General features: G+C 36.8%; 1 protein-coding gene across 12 annotated transcripts in view; it reads left to right on the top strand.

The window, feature by feature from the left end:
- The window catches only part of CCDC138 (coiled-coil domain containing 138), a 140,501-nt gene extending 116,587 nt beyond the window's left edge, over window positions 1-23,914 (top strand). For 7 of the 12 annotated variants that reach the window (XM_059134282.1, XM_059134280.1, XM_059134279.1 and 4 more), the window contains 2 exons: window positions 21,405-21,543; window positions 23,384-23,914. In XM_059134282.1, coding sequence (XP_058990265.1) covers window positions 21,405-21,543; window positions 23,384-23,549 — 305 coding nt within the window. In that variant the 3' untranslated portion in view covers window positions 23,550-23,914. Of the gene's footprint in view, window positions 1-21,404; window positions 21,544-23,383 lie in introns of those variants that run through there. The other 5 variants (XM_059134283.1, XM_059134281.1, XM_059134284.1 and 2 more) reach the window with 4 other exon arrangements.
- Window positions 23,915-24,861: the final 947 nt, after the last annotated feature.

The raw sequence follows: 24,861 nt of genomic DNA, 5'->3' as shown, positions 1-24,861 counted from the left end.
CTAATAGTTTTATAGGGGTTCTCTTGTATCTAATGAGTTGCTTTTTTTTTGCTGTTTTTGCGTATCTCTCTTTGTCTTTAATTTTTGACAGTTTAAATATAATATTTCTGAGTCTTTTTTTTATTTTTTATTTTTTTTAAAGATTTTATTTATTTATTTGACAGAGCGAGAGATCACAAATAGGCAGAGAGACAGACAGAGAGAGAGATGAGGAGAAGCAGGCTCCCTGCTGAGCAGAGAGCCCCATGCGGGACTCGATCCCAGGCCCCCGGGATCATGACCTGAGCCGAAGGTAGAGGCTTAACCTCCTCAGCCACCCAGGCGCCCCAATTTCTGAGTCTTTTAGATTAATCTTGTTTGGTACTTTTTGGGCTTTTGCTTTTGCATGTCTGTTTCTTTCCCCATGTTAAGGAAGTTTTTAGCTGTTACTTCTTTGAATAAGTTCTCTGCCCTTTCTTTCTCTTTTTTCCTGGGACTCCTATAATGCACATATTGGCCGGCTTAATGGTGCCCCATAAGCCCCGTAATCTGTCTTCATTTTTTTCCCCCTTTTTCATCTGATTGGATGAAGTCCCCTGCCCTGTCCAGTTTGTTGATCATTTCTTCTGCTTGATTTAGTCTGCTGTTGAACTTCACTATGGAATCAGTTCAATTATTATATTCTTCAGCTCTATGAATTCCGTTTGGTACTTTTTGATATTTCTTTTTTTTTTTTTTTTAATTTTTTTATTTTTTATAAACATATATTTTTATCCCCAGGGGTACAGGTCTGTGAATCACCAGGTTTACACACTTCACAGCACTCACCAAATCACATGCCCTCCCCAATGTCCATAATCCCAACCCCTTCTCCCAAACCCCCTCCCCCCGGCAACCCTCATTTTTTTTTGTGAGATTAAGAGTCACTTATGGTTTGTCTCCCTCCCAATCCCATCTTGTTTCATTTATTCTTCTTCTACCCACTTAAGCCTCCATGTTGCATCACCACTTCCTCATATCAGGGAGATCATATGATAGTTGTCTTTCTCTGCTTGACTTATTTCGCTAAGCATGATACGCTCTAGTTCCATCCATGTTGTTGCAAATGGCAAGATTTCATTTCTTTTGATGGCTGCATAGTATTCCATTGTGTATATATACCACATCTTCTTGATCCATTCATCTGTTGATGGACATCTAGGTTCTTTCCATAGTTTGGCTATTGTGGACATTGCTGCTATAAACATTCGGGTGCATGTGCCCCTTTGGATCACTACATTTGTATCTTTAGGGTAAATACCCAATAGTGCAATTGCTGGGTCATAGGGCAGTTCTATTTTCAACATTTTGAGGAACCTCCATGCTGTTTTCCAGAGTGGCTGCACCAGCTTGCATTCCCACCAACAGTGTAGGAGGGTTCCCCTTTCTCTGCATCCTCGCCAGCATCTGTCATTTCCTGAGTTGTTGATTTTAGCCATTCTGACTGGTGTGAGGTGATATCTCATTGTGGTTTTGATTTGTATTTCCCTGATGCCGAGTGATATGGAGCACTTTTTCATGTGTCTGTTCGCCATCTGGATGTCTTCTTTGCAGAAATGTCTGTTCATGTCCTCTGCCCATTTCTTGATTGGATTATTTGTTCTTTGGGTGTTGAGTTTGCTAAGTTCTTTATAGATTCTGGACACTAGTCCTTTATCTGATATGTCGTTTGCAAATATCTTCTCCCATTCTGTCAGTTGTCTTTTGATTTTGTTAACTGTTTCCTTTGCTGTGCAAAAGCTTTTGATCTTGATGAAATCCCAGTAGTTCATTTTTTCCCTTGCTTCCCTTGCCTTTTGCGTTGTTCCTAGGAAGATGTTGCTGCGGCAGAGGTCGAAGAGGTTGCTGCCCGTGTTCTCCTCAAGGATTTTGATGGATTCCTTTCGTACATTGAGGTCCTTCATCCATTTTGAGTCTATTTTTGTGTGTGGTGTAAGGAAATGGTCCAATTTCATTTTTCTGCATGTGGCTGTCCAATTTTCCCAGCACCATTTATTGAAAAGGCTGTCTTTTTTCCATTGGACATTCTTTCCTGCTTTGTCGAAGATTAGTTGACCATAGATTTGAGGGTCTATTTCTGGGCTCTCTATTCTGTTCCATTGATCTATGTGTCTGTTTTTGTGCCAGTACCATGCTGTCTTGATGATGACAGCTTTGTAATAGAGCTTGAAGTCCGGAATTGTGATGCCACCAACGTTGGCTTTCTTTTTCAATATCCCTTTGGCTATTCGAGGTCTTTTCTGGTTCCATATAAATTTTAGCATTATTTGTTCCATTTCTTTGAAAAAGATGGATGGTACTTTGATAGGAATTGCATTAAATGTGTAGATTGCTTTAGGTAGCATAGACATTTTCACAATATTTATTCTTCCAATCCAGGAGCATGGAACATTTTTCCATTTCTTTGTGTCTTCCTCAATTTCTTTCATGAGTACTTTATAGTTTTCTGAGTATAGATTCTGTGTCTCTTTGGTTAGGTTTATTCCTAGGTATCTTATGGTTTTGGATGCAATTGTAAATGGGATTGACTCCTTAATATCTCTTTCTTCTGTCTTGCTGTTGGTGTAGAGAAATGCAACTGATTTCTGTGCATTGATTTTATATCCTGACACTTTACTGAATTCCTGTATAAGTTCTAGCAGTTTTGGAGTGGAGTCTTTTGGGTTTTCCACATATAGTATCATATCATCTGCGAAGAGTGATAATTTGACTTCTTCTTTGCCAATTTGGATGCCTTTAATTTCCTTTTGTTGTCTGATTGCTGCGGCTAGGACCTCTAGTACGATGTTGAATAGCAGTGGTGATAATGGACATCCCTGCCGTGTTCCTGACCTTAGCGGAAAAGCTTTCAGTTTTTCTCCATTGAGAATGATATTTGCGGTGGGTTTTTCATAGATGGCTTTGATGATATTGAGGTATGTGCCCTCTATCCCTACACTTTGAAGAGTTTTGATCAGGAAGGGATGTTGTACTTTGTCAAATGCTTTTTCAGCATCTATTGAGAGTATCATATGGTTCTTGTTCTTTCTTTTATTGATGTGTTGTATCACATTGACTGATTTGCGGATGTTGAACCAACCTTGCAGCCCTGGAATAAATCCCACTTGGTCGTGGTGAATAATCTTTTTAATGTACTGTTGAATCCTATTGGCTAGTATTTTGTTGAGTATTTTCGCATCTGTGTTCATCAAGGATATCGGTCTATAGCTCTCTTTTTTGGTGGGAAAGCCCAGGGCCAGACGGCTTCCCGGGGGAATTCTACCAAACATTTAAAGAAGAACTAATTCCTATTCTCCTGAAACTGTTCCAAAAAATAGAAATGGAAGGAAAACTTCCAAACTCATTTTATGAAGCCAGCATCACCTTGATCCCAAAACCAGACAAGGATCCTACTGTTGTCTTTTAAATGTGCAATAGCATTATATCTTTAAAACCTATGTACATACCTTAATTTTAAAAAAAATACTTTATTGCTAAAAACTGCTAACCATCATATAAGCTTTCAGTAGGTTGTAATTTTTTTTTTTTTTTTAGATTTTACTTATTTATTTGAGAGAGAGAGAGCATGAGAAGGGGGAGGGTCAGAGGGATAAGCAGACTCCCCGCCGAGCAGGGACCCTGATGCGGGACTTGATCCCAGGACTCTAGGATCATGACCTGAGCCGAAGGCGGGACTTGATCCCAGGACTCTAGGATCATGACCTGAGCCGAAGGCAGTCACTTAACCAACTGAGCCACCCTGGCGCCCTGGTTGTAATATATTTGCTGGTGGAGGGTCTTGCCACTGTCTTGATGGCTGCTGAATGATCAGAGTGGTAGTTCCTGAAGATTGGGGTGGCTGAGGCAAATGTCTTAAAATAAGACAAGTTTGCCACATTGATTAACTCTTCCCTTCATGAACAATTTCTTTGTAGAGTTTGATACTGTGTGATAGCATTTTTACCACAGTACAGCTTCTTTCAAAGTTGTGGAGTCAATCCTCTCAAACCCTGCTGCTTTATCAACTAAGTTTATGTGATATTCTAAATCTTTTGTTGTCATTTCAACAATCTTTATAGCATCTTCACCAGGACTAGATTCCATCTCAAGAAACCACCTTCTTCACTCGTCCATAAGAAGCAATGCCTTATCTATTCAAGTTTTATCATGAGATTGCAATAATTCAGTCACATCTTCAGGCTCAACGTCTAATTGTAGTTGTCTTGCCATTTATACCACCTCTGCAGTTATATCATTCACTGAAATCCTGAACCTCTTCCCTGAAAGTCGTCCAAGAGGGTTGGAATCAACTTCTTCCAAATTCCTTTTGATATCGTATCTCTTGAATCATGAATGGTCTTAATGGTGTCTAGAATGGTGAATCCTTTCCAGGTGGTTTTCAGTTGACTTTGCTTAGGTGCATCAGAGGAATCATCATCTGTGGCAGCTATAACCTTACAAAATGTATTTCTTAAATAATAAGACCTGAAAGTCAAAATTACTTTTTGATTCATGGGCTGCTGAATGGTGGTTGTGTTAGCAGACATGAAAATAGCATTAATCTTCATATTCCCATCAGAGCTGTTGGGTGACCAGGTGCATTGTCAATGACCAGTAATATTTTGAAAGGAGTTTTCTGAGCAATAGGTCTCAATAGTGGGCTTAAAATATTCAGTAAACCATGTTGTCAACAGATGTGCTGTCATCCATGCTTTGTTGTTCCACTGACAGAGCACAGGCTGAGTAGATTTAGCATGATTCTTAAAGGCCCTAGGATTTTCAGAATGTTAAATGAGCATTGGCTTCAACTTAAAGTCACCAGCTGCATCAGCCCCTAACAAGAGAGTCAGCATGTCCTTTGAAGCTTTGAAGCTGTACATTGACTTCTCTCTAGCTATGATGTCCTGGATGGCATTTCTTCTAATAGAAGTTGTTTCATCTACATTGAAAATCTTTTATTTAGTGTAACCACCTTCATTATCTTACTTAGATCTTCTGGATAATTTGTTACAGCTTCTATATCAGCATTTGCTGCTTCACATTGCATTTCTATGATATGGAGATGGCTTCTTCCTTTAAATGTCATAAACCATCCTCTGCTAGCTTCAGACTTTTCTTCTACAGCTTCCTCACCTCTCTTAGTCTTCATACAGTTGAAAGGAGGTCCTTGCTGTGATTTAGACTTTGACGTAAGGGAATGTTGTGGCTAGTTTGATGATATATCCAGGCTGTTTTTCTGTCTTAGCATTCATGTACTCACTGGAGTAACATTTTTAATCTCCTTCAAGAACTTTTCTTTTGTATTCATAGCTTGGCTAACTGTTTGGTGCAAGAAGTTTAGCTTTTGACATATCTTGGCTTTGGACATGCCTTTACAGCATGCTCTTCCTTTTACTTGGGCATGTAGAAGCCACTGTAGGGTTATTAATTGGCCTAATTTCAGGAGTGTTGTGTGAGAGAGTAGGAAGGCCTGAGGAGACGGACACAGAGTGGGGGAATGCTATTTGGTGGAGCAGTCAGAACACACAGAGCATTTATCAGTTAAGTTCACCATCTTAAACATTGGTGTGGTTTGTGGCACCCCAAAACAATTAAAATAGTAACATCAAAGATCACTGATCACAGATCATATAACAAATATAGTAATAGTCAAAAATCACAATAAAATATTGAAAGAATTACCAAAATGTGACACAGACATATGAAGTGAACAGATGCTTTTGGAAAGATGTCACTGATAGACTTGCTTAAACGGGATTGCCACAGACCTTCAATTAGTAAAGCAAAAACAAAAACCCACAATACCAGTGAAATAAGTGAAGTGAATAAAACATGCTATGCTTGTAGATAAATGGCTACCTGACACTCTGAGAAATTAAGTGACTGGTTTAATGTCACATGGCTATGACCATGGTGGTGATTAGGAATAAATTAGTCTTTCAGAAAAAGAGAAGCTTCCCTTGGACTTAGGAACCTAGAATTGAGAGATTCCAGAGCAGAAAGTAGTGTCAGCACTCACTGTGTCCCAGGGATTAAAAAAGAAAGGAAAGTGGGGATAGTAGGGGGAAGCTTTAGAATTCTTTCAGGAATGAGCAAGTAGAGGAAAGAACAGGGATTTGAGCAGACTAGGAACTCTGTTTGGGTTTGTCCTACTCCAAAAAGAGCCTTTGTCTCTGGACTAACACTTCTCTCACCTCAGGCCCCTGACAAACTCCATCATCTTTCAAGAAGTAGGAAATCTTAAGTGTGTTTTATAGCCCACCTTGTTCCATAAGGGAGTGAAGGTAAACTTGGAAAAAACTAAGGAGGGGAATTTCTGTAGAGTTGGGTGTTTTCAAAAAATTACCTGTGGATATCCTTCTTAGTTTTGTTTTTGTTTCCTTTTTAGGAATTTATTGACCTTTATTCAGTGAAAGGATGGGCAGCTGATGTTTTTTGGTTGACGTTGAATGTTGCCATATTATAAATTTTGAAGATTTATTTAATTTAGAGAGAGAGAGAAAGAGTACGTGAGCAGGAAGAGGAGTAGAGTGGGAGGAAAGAATCCCAAGCAAACTCCACACTGAGCATGGAGTCTGATGTAGGGCTCCATGACCTGAGATGAAATCAAGAGCTGGATGCTTAACCAACTGAGCCACCCAGGTGTCCCAGTCATGTTATAACTTTTGAACCATCAGAACTAGAAATTAAAAAGCCTTACTATGCAAAAGTTATATATTGTCCCATGTAATAACATGTTAATATGTATATCTGAGAGCTGAGAGTTTGCTTTTAAAATAATTTTATTCTGATTATCACTTTGTCTTAGAATTATGAAAAGATTAAAATAGCTGCTATTTGGAAAATAGGGACTTAGATTCTTAGCATAAAAACTACATAAAGTACTCTAGTAAGTTACCAACAGGTTGATGTTTAACATAGGCAAGATAATCATTACCAAAGATTGTACTGAATTGCTGATAGCATATGCTTTTTAGAAACAAGCAGCTGCTTTTGAAATATTGGCAGGTCTTAGATAATTCTCTTGTGAGATTTAAGTGATTGACTTTTAATTAATAAGAATGTTTATTTTCTTAAGTTGCTTGCTAATATAGTATTTTGTCAAATATTAGTATAATGTTGATACAGACAGTTCTTATGTCACTTTCCTCTTACTACTGAAAATAACCTATAACTGAGATTGATTGTGTCTTCGGGTAATCCTTTCAAATTGGAGATTTAAATACTTTCCACCAAGCTATAAACTACAAAATTACATAAAATATTGTGACTCAAAAAAGCATTGAAAAAAATTGTTTTCAGGAGATAAGTTAGCCCCTTGTGGCAAACCTTATGGGCTCCCTCCCCCATCACCATTCCCATCCCTTTCTCTTTCGCCTACTCAGTGCTCTCACTGACAGGAATGGCCACATGCGTGACACATGTGTGGCCAGTGAGGGGGATATTGGAATTCCACTGAGAGTTTCTAGGAAACTATATTTTGGCTTTCTGATAAGAGGGAACATATGATTGGCACTGTCCCTACACTACACCCTTCTTTTTACCTTGTCCTGTAGAGCCTTTTGACCATGAATTATAATGTGAAGAAACAGTCTGAAATGAAGAATTTGGGTTTCTGATGGCATTATTTTGCACCAGTCCTAGAACCAGTTCTAGGAAGTGCCTACCTCTTAAGAGAGAAACAATAATCTGTTTGATTAAGCCACTAAAAATTCTGCTTTCTTTAAAGTCTTTATTTGGAAGGTAGAGGTTTATTATTTTAAAATTCAAGTGGAGATAGATGTCAGCAAGGTGGTAGACTAGGATGCTCCAGCCTTCATTCCTTCACAGAAATATCAAATTAACAACTACGGACTGACTAAATTAACTTTATAGGAGCTCTGAAAACTAGTCAAAGATCTGTAGCAGTCAACCTAATGTATATTCAAAAAAAGCCGTATTCAAAAACATTAGGAAATTTTGTTCTCTCTCTTTTTTTTTTTAGGTTTTTTTTAAATTGATTTATTTGACAGAGAACACAAGTATGCAGAGAGGCAGGCAGGTGTTGGAGAAGAGGCTCCCCTCTGAGCAGAGAGCCGATTGTGGGGCTTGATCCCAGGACCCTGAGATCATGACCTGAGCCGAAGGCAGAAGCTTAACCCACTGAGCGACCCAGGCACCCCTTTTGTTACCTTTTTATTGCCTTTACACCACCCCACTGCTGGTGTGGTACAGGGCAGATGGGAGGAAGTAGTCAATTCATTACTCTGTCCCTCAAACAGAAAAGACAGTGAACTAGTTTGAAATATTCTGGCCTATCTGGGTGGTCCAAAGGATTGGGTTCTCTCTTTGCCTGATTCAGAGCATGGACTAGGACATTTATAAATAGATTGGATCTCAAACTGAAGGCTGAGAAGGGCAGTGGTGGGCACCAGGGCACTTGAAAGCTGCAGGGTACGGTAGACTGCAGATGCCTGGGACAAGAAATTATAGACAGACTATTCTCCACACATCTGAGGTGTGGAGAATAAGCTGGGGTGAGACTCTGGGAAATTAAAACATTTAAAAGCAGCCAGGGGAAATTGGAAAAAGAAAAAGCACACTCAGGGTGCCTGGGTGGCTCAGTCAGTTAAGCATCAGACTCTTGATTTCATCTCAGGTCATGATCTCATGATCCTGGGATTAAGCCCCACATTGGGCACTGTGCTGAGCGTGGCATCTGCTTCTCCCTTTCCCTCTGCTCCTCCCCCCACTCATGCTCGCTCACTATCTCTTGTTCTCAAACAAATAAACTCTTTTAAAAAAAGAAAGAGAGAAAAGAAAAAGCACACTTATAGACCCTGATAGGACTTACACCTAAAAAAGACCTGAGAAGACCCTAGGCCTATACTTTGCATTATTCCCAAGGGCCCAGGGGACTGCTAATTAATGAAGAAGATCTTCCATACTAGTCTGCAAAGACTAGGAAAGGTGGTCATTTTTCAAATGATAAGTTTTCAGCAAAAAAATTACAAGGCATACAAAGAAACAGGGAACATGGCCTATTAAAAAATAAATAAATAACTAAATCTTGAGAAAATATCCCCAAAGAAGCATGCAAAGAAACTCACTCGGGAAAGACTTTAAAGCAACTATCTTAAATATACACAAGGGCTAAAAGAAAACACAAAGAACCAAAAGAAGTCAGGAAAACTGTGTATGAAAATATGAGAATTTCAACAAAGTGCTGGAGTTTAATAAAAAGGAACCAAATAGAAATTCTCGAGCTGAAAAATGCAGTGACTGAACCAAAAAACACTAGAGAGTTTCAACAGCAGATTTAAACAAGCACAAGAAAGAATCAGTGAACTTAAAGACAGGCATTTTAAATTACAGAACTGAGGAGCAAAAAGAAGGAAAAATGAAGAAAAGGGAACAGAGCAGAGCCCATGGGACTTACAGGACATCACGAGGCTGGTCAATATGCATATCATGGTAGTCCCAGAAGAAGAGAGAGAAGGGGGGTGGAAAAATTTGCCCCTGCAATAATCTATTTGAAAAAATAATGGCTGAAAACTTATCAAGTGTGAAGGAAGACATAGTTTTACAAATCTTAAGCTCACCGAATTCCAAAGCTCAGTGAACTTCAGAAAAACCCAAAGAGCTCACAGTGAAGACACATGATAATAAAACTGTCAGAAGTCAAAGAAAGAATCTTGAAAGAAGCATGGAAAAATGTGGTATATACATAAAATTGTATACATAAAATTGAGTATCATTCAGCCTTAAAAAGGAAGGAAATTTTGACACCTGCTATGACTTGGATGAACCTGGAGGACATTATGCTAAGTGAAATTAGCCAGACACAAAAAGACAAGTTTTATATGATTCCACTTACACAAGATACTAAAATAGTCAAATCTATAAAGAGAGAAAGTAGAGTGTTGGTTGCCAGGAGCTGGGGGACAGATGGAAGTGGGTGTTAGTGTTTATTGGGTACAGTTCCTTTTAGAGAAGATGGAAATTTCTAGAGATTGATGGTTGCACAACAATGTGAATTACTTAATACTAACTGTAACTTAATAATGATTAAAATGTAAGTTTTTTGCATATTTAACCACAACTTAGAAATTAAATAAAAAAGCTTTTAGAACTTAAAAAAAGATGAGGCTAAGGATAAATGTAAAAGTGTGTTTTTTTTTAAACATCACCAAACTATCATTTAGAAATGACCGTCATTGGGGTGCCTGGGTGACTCAGTGAGTTATGCCTCTACCTTTGGCTCAGGTCATGAGTCCAGGGTCCTGGGATCAAGCCCTGCATGGGGCTCTCTGCTCAGCAGGGAGCCTGCTCCCCCCTCCCAGCCTGCTTCTCTGCCTACTTGTGATCTCTGTCTGTCAAATAAATTAAAAAAAAAAAAAGAAAAGAAAGAAAAGAAGCGACCATCATTAAATGTTATTTCAGATATCTTTCTGTAGTTGTGTACATATGAAAATATTGATGAATGGATAAACAGATGAAAATACTTTTACAGAAATGATATTGTTATACATGTACTTAATGAAATCTTTTTTCCCCAAGTTTTTATTAAAATTTCAGTTATCTTACTGAAATCTATTTAACAGGAAAAATGAAATGGATTTGAGTTTTAAATATTTTATATCACAAATTCTTTCTGTTAAGAAAAGGTAAAAAGCATTCTCTCTTTTTATTTTTTCAATTGTAAAATAATATAACAAAATTTACCTTAGTAGTCATTTTTAAAAATTAATTAACTAGTTAATTAGTTAATTTAGAGAGAGAGAATGAGCAAGCAGGGGGAGGGCCAGAGGGAGAGAGAGAGGCAGGAAATCCAGAGCAAACTCCGTGCTGAGCATGGAGCCTGATGCTGGTCTTGATCCCTGACCCAAGAGATCATGACTTGAGTCAAAACCACAAGTCAACCAGCTGAACCACCCAGGCGGCCCTACTGTATTAGTCAATTTAGTGTATCCTGACTTTTAAATACTGTTTTCAGTTTTAGACATTTATTGACTCCTAGCTAGGAAAGATGAAGACAGCAGCACTAGTGAACTTTCCATCTCCCCTTCCTTGACTTCCTGACATTTTAGTTGTTTTGGGTTTTTTTTTTTTTTTAACATTATCACAGTTTATATTTTTCATTCTGTTCTGTGGCCATAATTTGCAATGTGCTTCATGTTGATTTTCTTACTACTTTGCTTTATATTAGTTTTACATCAGTTTATATTCAGTGCTCAGAAATAGCTCTTTTACCATAACATCCACATTTCTGTGTTCTTATTTTTGAATAATCTCTTAATTGTTCCCTCTCCCATATGAGTCCCACACCCCTCCTCCCCAGTTAACGTAGTGCTGAGTATAGAGGTATAAAACTTGCTTTCTTTTGTTCAAAAATTTGCAATCTGTGCTTTTACTCTTACAGAGAAGTGAAAAGACAGTCTGATATTTTTCCCTGTTAGTGATAATTTATTCTTTTGCTTAGAGGGCTAATGACTATTTTATCTTTGAAGTTTAGGGTATTCCTTGCTATTTAATGTTCTGAGGCAAATTTTCCTGGGTCACTATTGTGCTTTTTCAATCCGCAGATCCACTTCTTTGTTCATTTACCATTTCATACATCAATTGACCCCTTGAACAACACAGGTTTGAACTGTGCCTACATGGATTCTACATGGATTGTTTTTTCTTTCTGTAAATATATTATAGTACTGTGGATGTATTTTGTCTTCCTATGGTTTTCTTTCTATCTTTTCAAATTTTTACTTGAACTCTAGTTAGTTAATATGTAGTGTAATATTGGTTTCAGGAGTAGATTTTAGTGATTTGTGACTTAAACAACACCCAGTACTCATCACAACAAGTGCCCTCCTTAATATCCATCACTGTTTGGCTTATTCTCCACCTGCCTCCCGTCCATCAACCCTCAGTTTGTTATTTTTCATTAAGAGTCTCTTAGGGTTTGTGTCCCACCCTCTTTTCTCCCCCTTCCCATATATTCATCTGTTTTATCTCTTAAATTCTACATATAAGTGAAATCATATGATATTTGTCTTTCTCTGACTGACTTATTTCACTTAGCGTAATATATTCTAGGACTTTATAAAGATAAAAAGCTTTTGGACAGTGAAGGAAAAAACAAAACTAAAAGGCAGCCTAAGAATGGGAGAAAATATCTGCAAATTATATTATCAGGTGAAGGACTAGTACCCAAGACCTATAAAGAACTTCTCAAACTCAATACTCCAAACACAAATAATCCAGTTAAGAAATGGGCAGAGGACATGAACATTTTCCCAAAGAAGACATATATGGCTAACAGACACATGAAAAGATGCTCAACGTAACTCATCATCAGGGTAATATAAATCAAAACCACAAGGAGATACCTCATACCTGTCAGAATGGCTAAAAATCAACAACACAGGAAACAACGGATGTTGGTGAGGATATGGATAAAGGGGTACCCTCTTACACTATTGGTGGGAATGCAATCTGGTGCAGCCACTCTGGAAAGCAGTATCAAAGTTCCTCAACAAGTTAAAAAGAGACTACCTTACAACATAGCAATTGCACTACTAGGTATTTACCCAAAGGATACAAAAATACAGATTTGAGGGGTACATGCACCCCAATCTTCATATCAGCATTATCAATAATAGCCCATATATCCATATAGGCTATATGTGCATATATAGATGCACCCACACAATGGAATATGGCTCAGCCATCAACAAGAACGAAGTCTTGCCATTTCCAACAATGTAGATGGAGCTAGAATGTATTGGAGTATGTATTAGAATGTAATGGAGACATGTCTTGAAAGATGTTGCTGTGGTCGATGTCGAAGAGATTACTGCCTATGTTCTCCTCTAGGATTTTGATAGATTCCTGTCTCACATTGAGGTCTTTTTTCCATTTTGAGTTTATCTTTGTGTATGGTGTAAGAGAATGGTTGAGTTTCATTCTTCTACACATAGCTGTCCAATTTTCCCAGCACCATTTATTGAAGAGACTTTTTTCCACTGTATATTTTTTCCTGCTTTGTCGAAGATTATTTGACCATAGTATTGAGGGTCCATATCTGGGCTCTCTACTCTGTTCCACTGATCTATGTGTCTGTTTTTGTGCCAGTACCATGCTGTCTTGGTGATCCTTGCTTTGTAGTAAAGCTTGAAATCAGGCAACCTGATGCCCCCAGTTTTGTTTTTCTTCTTCAACATTTCCTTAGCAATTCGGGGTCTCTTCTGGTTCCATACAAATTTTAGGATTGTTTGTTCCAGCTCTTTGAAAAATGCCAATGGAATTTTGATTGGGATGGCATTAAAAGTATAGATTGCTCTAGGCAGTATAGACATTTCAACACTGTTTATTCTTCTGATCCATGAGTATAAAATGCCCTTCTTTTTGTGTCTTCAATTTCTTTCATGAGTGTTCTGTAGTTCCTCGAGTACAGATCCTTTACCTCTTTGATTAGGTTTATTCCCAGATATCTGATGGTTCTTGTTGCTATAGTAAATGGAATCGATTCTCTAATTTCCCTTTCTGTGTTTTCATTGTTAGTGTAAAAGAAGGCAACTGATTTCTGTACGTTGATTTTGTATCCTGCCACATTACTGAATTGCTGTAATGAATGCTAGTAACTGAATTGAATGAGTTTTAGTAGTTTGGGGGTGTAGTCTTTTGGATTTTCCCCAAAACCCAAATAAACCCAAAATAAAACTTTCCCATATAAAGTATCATGTCATCTGTGAAGAGAGAAAGTTTGACTTCTTCATTGCCAATTTGAATACCTTTTATTTCTCTTTGTTGTCTGATTGCTGTTGCTAGGACTTCTAATACTATGTTGAACAAGAGTGGTGAGAGTGGGCATCCTTGTTGTGTTCCTGATCCCAAAGGGAAGGCTGTCAGCTTTTCCCCATTGAGGATGATATTTGCTGTGATATTTCTCGTACTGGGGTATTACATGTTTTTCTTACACTTGATGAAGTTGAGGAACGTTCCCTCTATTCCTATACTTTGAAGCGTTTTAATCAGGAACAGATGCCGTATCTTGTCAAATGCTTTTTCTGCATCATTTGAGAGAACCATGTGGTTCTTCTCTCTTCATTTATTGATTTGTTCTATCACATTGTTTGATTTGCAAATGTTGAACCACCCCTGCATCCCATGGATAAATCCCACCTGGTCATGGTGGATAATCTTTTTAATGTACTGTTGGATCCTATTAGCTAGGATCTTGTTGAGAATTTTAGCATCCATTTTCATCAGGGATCTTGGTCTGAAATTCTCCTTTTTGATGGGGTCTTGCTAGGTTTGGGGATCAGGGTAATGCTGGTTTCATAGAAAGAGTCTGGAAGTTTTCTTTCTGTTTCTGTTTTTTGAAACAGCTTCAGGAGAATAGGTATTATTTCTTCTTTGAGTGTTTGGTAGAATTCTCCAGGTCCTGGGCTCTTGTTTTTTGGGAGGCTTTTGATCACTGCTTCAATCTCTTAACTAGATATTGGCCTATTTGGGTTGCCAGTTTCTTCTTGGTTCAGTTTTGAAAGTTTATAGGTTCCAGGAATGCATCCATTTCATCTAGGTTGCTTAACTTATTGGCATATAACTATTGATAATAATTTCTTATGATTGTTTCTGTTTCCTTGGTGTTAGTCATAATCTCTTTCTTTTCATTCATAATTTTATTAATTTGGGTCCTCTCTCTTTTCTTTTGGATTAGTTTGGCCAGTGGTTTATCGATTTTATTGATTCTTTCAAAAAACCAGCTTCTAGTTTTGTTGATGTGTTCTGCTGTATCTCTAGTTCCTATCTCATTGACCTCTGCTCTAATCTTGATTATTTCCCTTCTTGTGTATGGGGTTGGCTTATTTTGTTGTTGATTTTCTGGTTCTTCAAGGTGTAAAGAGAGCAAGTGTATTCTGGATATTTCAGTTTATTTTTTTTTATTTTTTTTTTTAAAGATTTTATTTATTTACCTGACAGAGAGAAATTACAAATAGGCAGAGAGGCAGGCAGAGAGAGAGAAGGAAGCAGGCTCCCTGCTGAGCAGAGAGCCCGATGCGGGACTCGATCCCAGGACCCCGAGATCATGACCCGAGCCGAAGGCAGCGGCTTAACCCACTGAGCCACCCAGGCGCCCCCAGTTTATTTTTTTTGAGGGAGGCTTGGATGGCTACGTATTTCTCCCATAGGTCCACCTTTGCTGTATCCCATAGGTTTTGGACCAATGTGTCTTCATTCTCATTGGTTTCCATGAATTGTTTACGTTCTTATTTGATTTCCTGGTTGATCCAAACATTCTTAAGCAGGGTGGCCTTTAGCTTCCAAGTATTCGAATTCCTTCCAAACTTTTTCTTGTGGCTGAGGTCCAGTTTCAAAACATTGTGGTCTAAGAATATGTGGGGAATAATCTCAATCTTTTGGTTTCAGTTGAGCCCTGATTTGTGACCCAGTATGTGGTCTGTTCTGGAGTAAGTTCTATGTACACTCGAGAAGAACTAGTATTCTGTTGTTTTAGGGTGGAATGTTCTGTATATATCTCTGAGGTCCATCTGGTCCAATGTGTCATTCAATGCTTTTATTTCTCTATTGATTTTCTGCTTCGATGATCTCTCTGTTACTTAGAGATGTTAAGATCCCCTACTATTAATGTATTAGTATCAGTATGACTATCTTAACAGTTGGCTTATGTAGTTGGCTGCTTCTGTATTGGGGGCATAAATACTTACAATTATTAGATTTTCTTGGTGGATAGATCCTTTAAGAATGATGTCATGTCCTTCTTTATCTCTGACTGCAGTCTTTGGTTTAAAATCTAATTTATCTGATGTGAGAATCACTACCCCAGCTTTCTTTTGAGGCCCATTGGCATGGAAGATAGTTCTCCATCCCTTCACTTTCAGTCTGGATGCATCTTTACATATGATGTCTCTTGTAGACATCATATGGACAGGTCCTATTATTTTATCTAGTCTGCAACCCTGTGCCATTTTATGAGAGCATGTAGGCCTTTCACGTTGGGAGTGATTATTGAAAGTAAGTTTTTATTGACATCATGTTGCCTGTAAAGCCCTTGTTTCTATACATTGTCTCTGTAAATTTCTGTTCTATGTCACTCTTGGGTTCTTTCTTCTTTTATAGAACCCCCCTTAATATTTCTTGTGGTGCCACCTTGGTGGTCACATACTCTTATAAACCTTGCCAGTCTTAGAAGTTCTTTATCTCTCCATTCATTTTGAGCGTCAGCCTTGCTGTATAAAGTATCCTTGGCTGCATGTTCTTCTCATTTAGTGCCCTGAATATGTCTTGCCAGCCCTTTCTGGCTTGCCAGATTTCTGTGGACAGGTCTGACGTTATTCTAATGGGCTTTCCTCTGTATCTAAGGAATTTCTTTGAGTGCTTTTAACCAGACTCCAAGTTAATGCTGGTCCCCAATCACAGGGCACTCTCATATTGGGGTATTACTTTCCAGTGGGTTGCTTCTGGTGGCTCCCTTCCCCTTCTGTTTATCTTCTGATATCAGTCCGAACATTCCCACTGTGTTTTACCTTTTCACTGGCGTCTTCCACCACCTTAGAGATCCAGAAGTGTATAATCCTACATCTCATGTGTATTCAGAGTGTTCTGGTAGATATTTAGCTCACTTTAGGGTGACTGGTTGAAACAGGATCTCCTATCTCTCCGCCATCCTGCCTCTCCCTCTGTACACAGATTTTTGACTGTGTAGGGTTGGGAGGGGTCAGCACCATAAACCCTATGTTGTTCAAGGATAAACTGCAATATGTATTATTTTATTAACTTGATATCAAGAATACAAATTATCCTTTTTTGGATCTTTTTTTGATAGTCTTCCATATCTTGGTTTCTTTCTGATTATTTCTTTATAGCATTTTCATTGGTATGATTTAGGATTATCTCAAATTTTTATGATAGTAATCAAATTTTCAGCTATATTATTTCAGTTTTGTGATTTATCAGGGTTTTTTGTTTGTTTGTTTGCTTAAGTAGGCTCCATACCCAGCGTGGAGCCCAAGGTGGGGCTTGAACTCACAACCCTGAGGTCAAGTTAGATACTTAATCAACTGAACTAGGCACCCCTAAATATACATTTTTTAATGGTGGTTTTTAAATTTTGTCTTTTAAAAATCTTTTTGTTGATCATCTTTTCTTATTGTCTAGCCATGTTTTTATTAGGTTAATATATAATTCAAAAGTCTTATGGAAATCTGTTCTGTTTTTTGAGTTGTGTTTTCTTTTACATTTTATTGTCTTGTACATTGCCATAATCCTTTCTTATTGATTGATTGATTGACTGATTGATTGATTTATGTAATATGTATGCCATGTTGCCATGCTGTTTCTCCTCTTGTTTTCAGTTGGACCTCCATGTCCACATTTTCTGTGTGTCCTCATAGAAGGCATGGGGCTCTCTCTTCATACTACCATAGCCAAGTCCAGTTTTCATTTTCTCCCTTCCAAGCTACAGTTTAAAAGCCATTTTCCTTAATATATATGTTTTTTCAGTGCCCCATGGGTGTATTAATAACATGCTGTTAGATTCTCAGGACTGTTCTTACTTCTGAGATTTGACTAAATATCTTGTTTGGTTCATTTCACGTTAGGAAAGTGGGCGGTATGAGTATCCTGTTCTCACAGAGAAATTCTTTTGGCTTTAGACTGGCTTCTACACTATACTGCAGTCTGTACTCAGGAACATTATTTTCAGATAGACCCTGGAAGCCAGCCCCTTTCTCTGTTTTCCAGTCAGAAGATTGAAAAGGTAACAACAGCTGTTTAGTTTGTTCTTCTTCAGGTTTGGGGGCTGTGTTAGTAAGAATTCCCAAGGTTTTGTTAACCCCAGTATATGATATGGAAGATATTGTTAAGGAGGGGTGGACCCTGGCCACATTTCTAACTCTTCCCACTCTATAACTTTGTTTATATCCTAGAACATTTTTTAAGGTTTGTGACTTCAACTTCTGCCCCTTTTTTGGTTGTTGTTGGTGAGGGTTTGGGGGGGTTTTTTTTGCTTTAAAGTTTTAATCCTTATGACTAAGTATTAGGGGAGAGAAATTTTATCAACCATTTTTATCTTCCCATTTTAATGTAGGAATCAGTGAATTAGTGAAGAATGTAGGAATCATGCTAAGTAATTTATCCTGTGTTACATGAATTTTAGAAGACAAGTCATCTGGCTTATTGGGTCTTCAATTCCCCCCCCACACACTTTTGTACTAGCCACCTTTATTCAAATTAAAGTTCTTCTAAGCATAAAAGATGTATCTGAACATCGGAGTAATGAAAAAATGTTAAAACTGCAGTGTTTCAGTCTTAGAGTTAAACCTAACACAATGCATATAAGAATATCAGAATTTTCTTTCTTTTTATGCCTTTCTCATAGATTTAAAAGTATGGTTGGAAATCAAACTAGTGAATCTACTTTACTTCTAAAAGACCTTTATAAGCTTCACATTTTAAATGTGCTGATATATTAAAGTTTTTGGATGGTCTTGGCTCTTTTCCATTATATAGGTCATACAAGGGAGTTCACTTTTTTTTTTTTTTTTTTTTTTTAAGATTTTATTTGGGGCGTCTGGGTGGTTCAGCGGGTTAAAACCTCTGCCTTCGGCTCAGGTCATGATCCCAGGGTCCTGGGATTGAGCCCCGCATCGGGCTCTCAGCTCCGTAGGGTGCCTGCTTCCTCTTCTCTCTCTCTGCCCCTCTGCCTACTTGTGATCTCTGTCTGTCAAATAAATAAATAAAATCTTGAGATCATTGTTGAGGCCTTTCTGATAACATGAACAGTATTAACACATATTTTTTATGTTATATGTATTATTTTATGTTACATATATTATTTTTATGTCATGTATTATATGCTATATTCTTATAACAAAGCTAAAGAACATCAGGTGAACATCATAAGGAAGAAAAAATTCATCTACAGTACTCTATTTATTGAGGAAAAAATTGTGTATACATGGGCCTATGTAGTTCAAACTCAAATTGTTCAAGGGTCAACTGTACAAAAAAAACATTGTAACTTTTTAATGTGGTTTTTAGGTTTTTAAATTGAGAACATATTGTATATCAATATTATAGATTGTCGGTATATTAAGAACCCTCAGTGGACTTTCTGGTAGTGACTTACATGATTGTTCTTTATCCGCTGCTTTAAAATTAAAATCTGTTAGTCATGTAATATAGTTACCTTTCTTGTTCAGAGTTGACATAAATCATATGTGTCAGGATCTGAAAAAAGAAGACTGTCAGTTTTAATGAAGCAGCTTGAAATATCAGTTAGTCCATTTCTAATGATAGCTGGCTCCATTGGTTAAGCCTCTGATTCTTGATCTCGGGGTTGTTGGTCTCCATGCAAGGTGTGGAGCTTACTTTAAAAAAGTAGTAATAAATGTTCTTTGTAGATTATGTGTGCTATATTTGTAACCTACATTTTCATTCTCTAAGAAGATTCTGTAACTGAGATACATACATGTACATGCACGCACGTGCGCGCACACACACACACACACACACACACGACTTTTGGTGAACTAAGTGTAGTCCGTACTTGGGTTAGAGTGCTGTGGGGGTAGTATTACATTTTTTCCTCCTACTTTTTACTACTTGGTAAAATGCAGAGGACAGGTGACCATTGCTCTTGCATTCCACTGCTAGCATGCACCACCTTTCATTTTCTGTTACCACAACATTGCTCTGACTTTACTAGTGTGGATTTTGTTGGTTTCATTATTGAATAGTTTACTTTACTCAGTAAAGACAGCCTTTTAAGCTGTGCTTATAGATTCAAAAAGAATGATGAATACATAGCTATCATATTTTTATGTCCTTTGTCCTTTTTGTTATTGACTTATTTATCTGTGTGAAATAAAGTCCTGTATTCACTCCTCTGAATTTTACAGAGCCTTTTTACATAGGAATTTAACTACTGTAAAGGCCATAATTTATTATTTTTCTATGATTTTTGCTTCTTTTCAAGTTTCCTAATTACCATTATTAGTGATTTACACCTTACAAAGCATTTTTATGCATTATTGTATTCAACTCATAACCACTTTAACAGATCTTTTAGTTTTAACTATTGCAAACTTTACTGTGGCCCTTATTCTCAAACCTTTGCATAAATTAGATTCAGACACAGTTTTAGAGGCAAAATTGCTGAATCAAAGAATATACCTGCTTATAAGCCTTTTGATACAAATCTGTCAATTCTAATTATTTTATTCCTACTGAGGTTGAATATTTTTTCTGTATTTATTCCATTGTGATTTTTTGCTTGTGCCCTTTGTTCATTACTAAAAATATTCGGTCCATCTTTTTCTTAATAATTTATAAGAGCTTCTTTTAACATTATCAGTCTTCTAGTAAATATATTACAAGGGGATTTCCTCTTAGTGTCTCTGCTTCAAGTTTGACATTTCCCTTTTGTTTTGCTTTTGTCTTTTAGAGCTTTTGCCTTTTAAATTTTGTAACTTTTTTTAATAGGCAATACAATTTTATACTTTGTAAAATTTTTCAACCTTTTATGAATCTTTTCACCCTTTGGCTTTTGTCCTTAAAGAGTTATTTCCAGAGTCCACAGTCTCTCATGGTTCCTCTCCCCCTCCAATTTCCCCCAATTCACTTTTCCTTTCCTTCTCTTAATGTTCTCCATGTTATTCCTTATGTCCCACAAGTAAGTGAAACCATATGATAATTGACTTTCTCTGCTTGACTTATTTCACCAGCATAATCTCCAGTCCCTTCCATGTTGATACAAAAGTTGGGTATTCATCCTTTCTGATGGCTGAGTAATATCCCATTTGCATATATGGACCACATCTTCTTAGAGGGGAGAGGGTGGGGGGATGGGTAACCCACTATTAAGGAGGGCATGTATTGCATGGAACGCTGGGTGTGGTACATAAACAATGAATCTTGGAACACCGAAAAAAATAAAATTTAAAAAAACTAAAAAATAAAATATTCTACAAAAATAAAAGTTATTCCCTAGTCATTGATTATGTAAATTGTCACTGACACTTAAATGAAATTCTTAAATGTAAGGTTTTTAAAAAGATTGCTATCCACAAATATTTCTTATTGTTAATTATTTAAACTCAGCCTACTGTTAGGAACTTTTTGAAGAAATGATCTTTCCCCATTCTTCCAAACATGGGATTTCTGCTAAATACTATCTAGTGGAAGTTGGATATTAGGGAAAATAGTCTTATCTTTGGTTTACATTGTTCAACAAGAGCCAATGGAGATTTTCATTTTTCAAATGAAGGTATTTTTGCTCAAAGTTTAAGTGTGAAAAGAATGAAAATCCAAATTAGTATTTATGAATACCTTACATAGTTCTGGTTTGTTATCAGTTTCCTTTTAGCTACACCCTAACAGCGAAGCACTGGTGATTTGTTTTGCAGAATCCTTGCAGCCTTTCCTGGAAGCCTGTAGCAACACTTTATTTTTTCGTACTTGCTCTGTGCTACTTCGAACCCCAAAACTTGATCTTCAAATACTAGAAAAGCTCAGTATTATTCTGCAGAAACTTTCCAAAATAAAGTAAGAACATTTTTGTTTCCTAAGATTTTTTTTTTGGAAGATCTTTTATTGCAATCATTTAGGCCTTTCTGAATCCTATACTGAATCAACTTTGTTTATTAAGTTACAGGTTCCAGTAAATATAGAATCTTGAGATTCATGATATATTAATGCATGTCTAAGATACATTTGGAATGACAAATGAGAATTAGAGCATTATCTAGGAATGTCTTGTTTCTGTAATTCATTTCTGCTAAATGAACCTTATATCTAAGGTTATACCACAGAGTATGCAAAAACAAAGAGCAGTTTTTAGCATCCATGTGGCAGTATCAGAGTGAATTACTGCACACTGATACTCTGTAAAACCACAGGTGAAAATTAAAAGAGATATTAAAAGTCTTGTCTATCTACAGATCCTATTGATGTACTGAACTGAATTTAGGGAATGAAAATGAAGCAAGCAGGAGAGATTTAAAATGATAACTGGTAACTGGTTTTATTTTAGGAAATAACCATGGGCTTGTTATGCCACTAATTGGATTTTATTATAATTCTTTTTGCATTTTTTCTTCTTTTCCTCTGATGCAAACATTGATATAACCAGTTACTAAATTATAAATAAAGAACATAGATTTTAAGCTTTATTTTCTTAATCTTGGTAGAGTCTCATGTTTCTTTTGAGGCAAATTAAACACCTGTCTCATCTCATGTTTATAACAGTAAAATTTCGGTCTTGTTTAGCTCCTCTGCCCCTTCCCTTTCCCCTCACCTGTGATTTGCATGGCGTGAACTTTGGTGTTTTACCAGACCTCAGTATACTTGAATAGTAAATACAACACCTCTTAAAATTATTTGTAGATATGTGACAGTGGGTCCATATGTTCTCCTTGCTGCCTAGCATACAATATCACATCACAGTAAATTATTAATTGTCAAATTGTAATCTCATACTCAGCAAGTTTTGGACTGGCATCAGTTAAGCTTATCAGTTCATTGTCTTCCTTCATTTGCAGACTGACTGTATCATGGTTGTCTTGATTTGTATTTGGTGAATTCTCAGGAAGACCTGTTATAATTTACCTGTGGTGCCACGAAGCTGTAGTAACATTACTTAAGTTTAATTGGGTCTTAGCTCTTAATTTGTGGGATTTTTTTATGTAGTCTCAGAGTTGTTTTTTTAATGTACTCCCTTGAGCCAAATAATTTTACTATTGATGTGTGTTATAGCTTACGTTCATTTCAGAAGGAGAGCTAGAGCAAAGCTCCAGCAAGAGGGTGGGGAATAATGCGCAAGAAGGTCTTAAAATAAAGCTTTAATAGCACAGAGATGTGAATCGTTTTGCATTAAGTGGGTGGTTACATAAGTTATTTGATAATCTCTTTCAAGACGTAAATACATGGAGACAAGGAAATAAGAAATATATTTCAGATATATTCTGATTGAAAATCAAATTACTGACTCATTATTGGAAGGAGGATAATTGAAAAGGTATGTTGGAGCTAAGCCAGAAAGTAACCCAGTACTCTGCTACTTACTTAAAATAAGATGATCAAGTATTTTTCTTTCTAACTGTGAGGGGAAAAAAATATTCTCAAGCATTTTAATGGTGACTAAGGTGCAGTTTTCAGGATTATAAAGCATATTCTCTTCTTCTTTGAATACTTTGCGACTTTAAACTTATCTCCTAAAGTCTGTTTTGTTTGTCTTGGCGTATTAATCCTTTAGTTAACCTATGTTCTGCTCTATGTTGGAACCAGTTGCCATTTGCTCACATTTACAAGTAAATGATCTCTCCTTGTCATTTCAGATAAACTCCCTGAGAGTGTGCGCTAAGTTAATGTACTTATTCTCTTACAGGAGTAACAAGAAGCTCTTTGAACTTTTTACTATTCATCTGATGCTTCAAGAATTACAAAGGACAACACATCCAGAGCATGCCTTTCTCTGTATTAACCTAAATTCAACTCTGTTCAATTTGGGTTTGACAAAATGCAACTCCCTGGCCTCCAATGCAAGCCATTAGACTGGCTTATTATTATTTTATGTATATGGTATGTTGTTTCTTATTTGTAAGATTGTGAAAATTACCAAAGTAACTAAAAGTCTACCAAGTAAAGTTATCAGTAGCGTCATTTATCATGAAAAGTAGATTTTTTTTTAACTTTTAAAATGAAATCTATAGAAGCTGTGGACTTTTTGGACTGATTCAGTTCAACTTAGTAAGTACTAAGTTGAACTGAATCAGTAGTAGTACTTAGTAAGTACTACTAATGTAGAAAATGGAATTTCCAGAATTAATGACAGTGGGGTTACTTTTTGTAAGAGTGTTTTAGGAAAATTTTTAAATTATGTGATTATTTGGAATAAAATTGGTGTTTGTGTGGGAAAGAGGATTAGATCATGTTGTCATTCTTTCTTAACGTGTTAGCAATTTCCCCTTTCAGAAGCAAAAATCCATAACTTCTAACTTGCCATCTTCATATTATAACTTTTGTATAGAAACTAGATTCACAAAAGTGATTTTTTTATTGTGCTGTTCAGAGTACTTTAAAAAAAGAATTTTTTCTATTTTTATTTTTTTCCAAAACAATTATCACCAAAGTATATGCGTACAACAGAAGTTTAAAAAAAAAAACTGAAAAATAAACAAAAAAATCTTAGTCCCAACACCCAGTGATATGTCTTGCTATAGCCAAAGAGGAGTGAAATAGCCACAAGTCTGGGTGAGGCAGAGGTTTGGTGAGACTTTGGGCAAAATACTGCAGAACAAAAAGAAGGAGCATGGTCCTAAACACTTATAAAATTATGCTCTGTGACTATATAATCTCATTTCCAGAAACTGGGTGAAATTTTCAGGAAACTTTTGGTCTCTTCAAAAGACTATAAGAAAGTATGCTACTTGTGAAGCAGAAACAGAAAGCCATAAAGAGAGAACAGGCTAAGGTGAGCATGGTGACACTTATAGGAACTGAAGTATGCAGAAGCAAAAATGCACAGCAGACACTTCAGAAGATAGAATCAGTGTCACACACACACAAAAAGCAACTCTCAGAATGCAGAGCACCTGAAGATGGTACCGACAAGAGAGTGGATAGTTGAAGGTAGAACAAAGGTTGGCACTTTACCATGGAGTGTTTGATGTTTCTTAAAGAGAACAGAACAGGTAGAGCAGAAGCATTTCAAAGATAGAATGAATAAAGATTTGGGGGGACCAAAGAAAGATCTTCATGTAGAGATTGAAAGAACTCATCATGTTCCAGAAAGATCATTGAGAAAAGCATTCTATAATTAGACACATCCTGTAATTTAGACACAAATTATAATTTAAAGTATTA

The sequence above is a fragment of the Mustela lutreola genome, chromosome 9 (genome assembly GCF_030435805.1).
Source record: "Mustela lutreola isolate mMusLut2 chromosome 9, mMusLut2.pri, whole genome shotgun sequence".
NCBI classification, from domain to species: Eukaryota; Metazoa; Chordata; class Mammalia; order Carnivora; family Mustelidae; genus Mustela; species Mustela lutreola.
The sequence above is the reverse complement of the archived record's forward strand: the minus strand, read 5'-3'. Positions and strand labels throughout refer to the sequence as shown.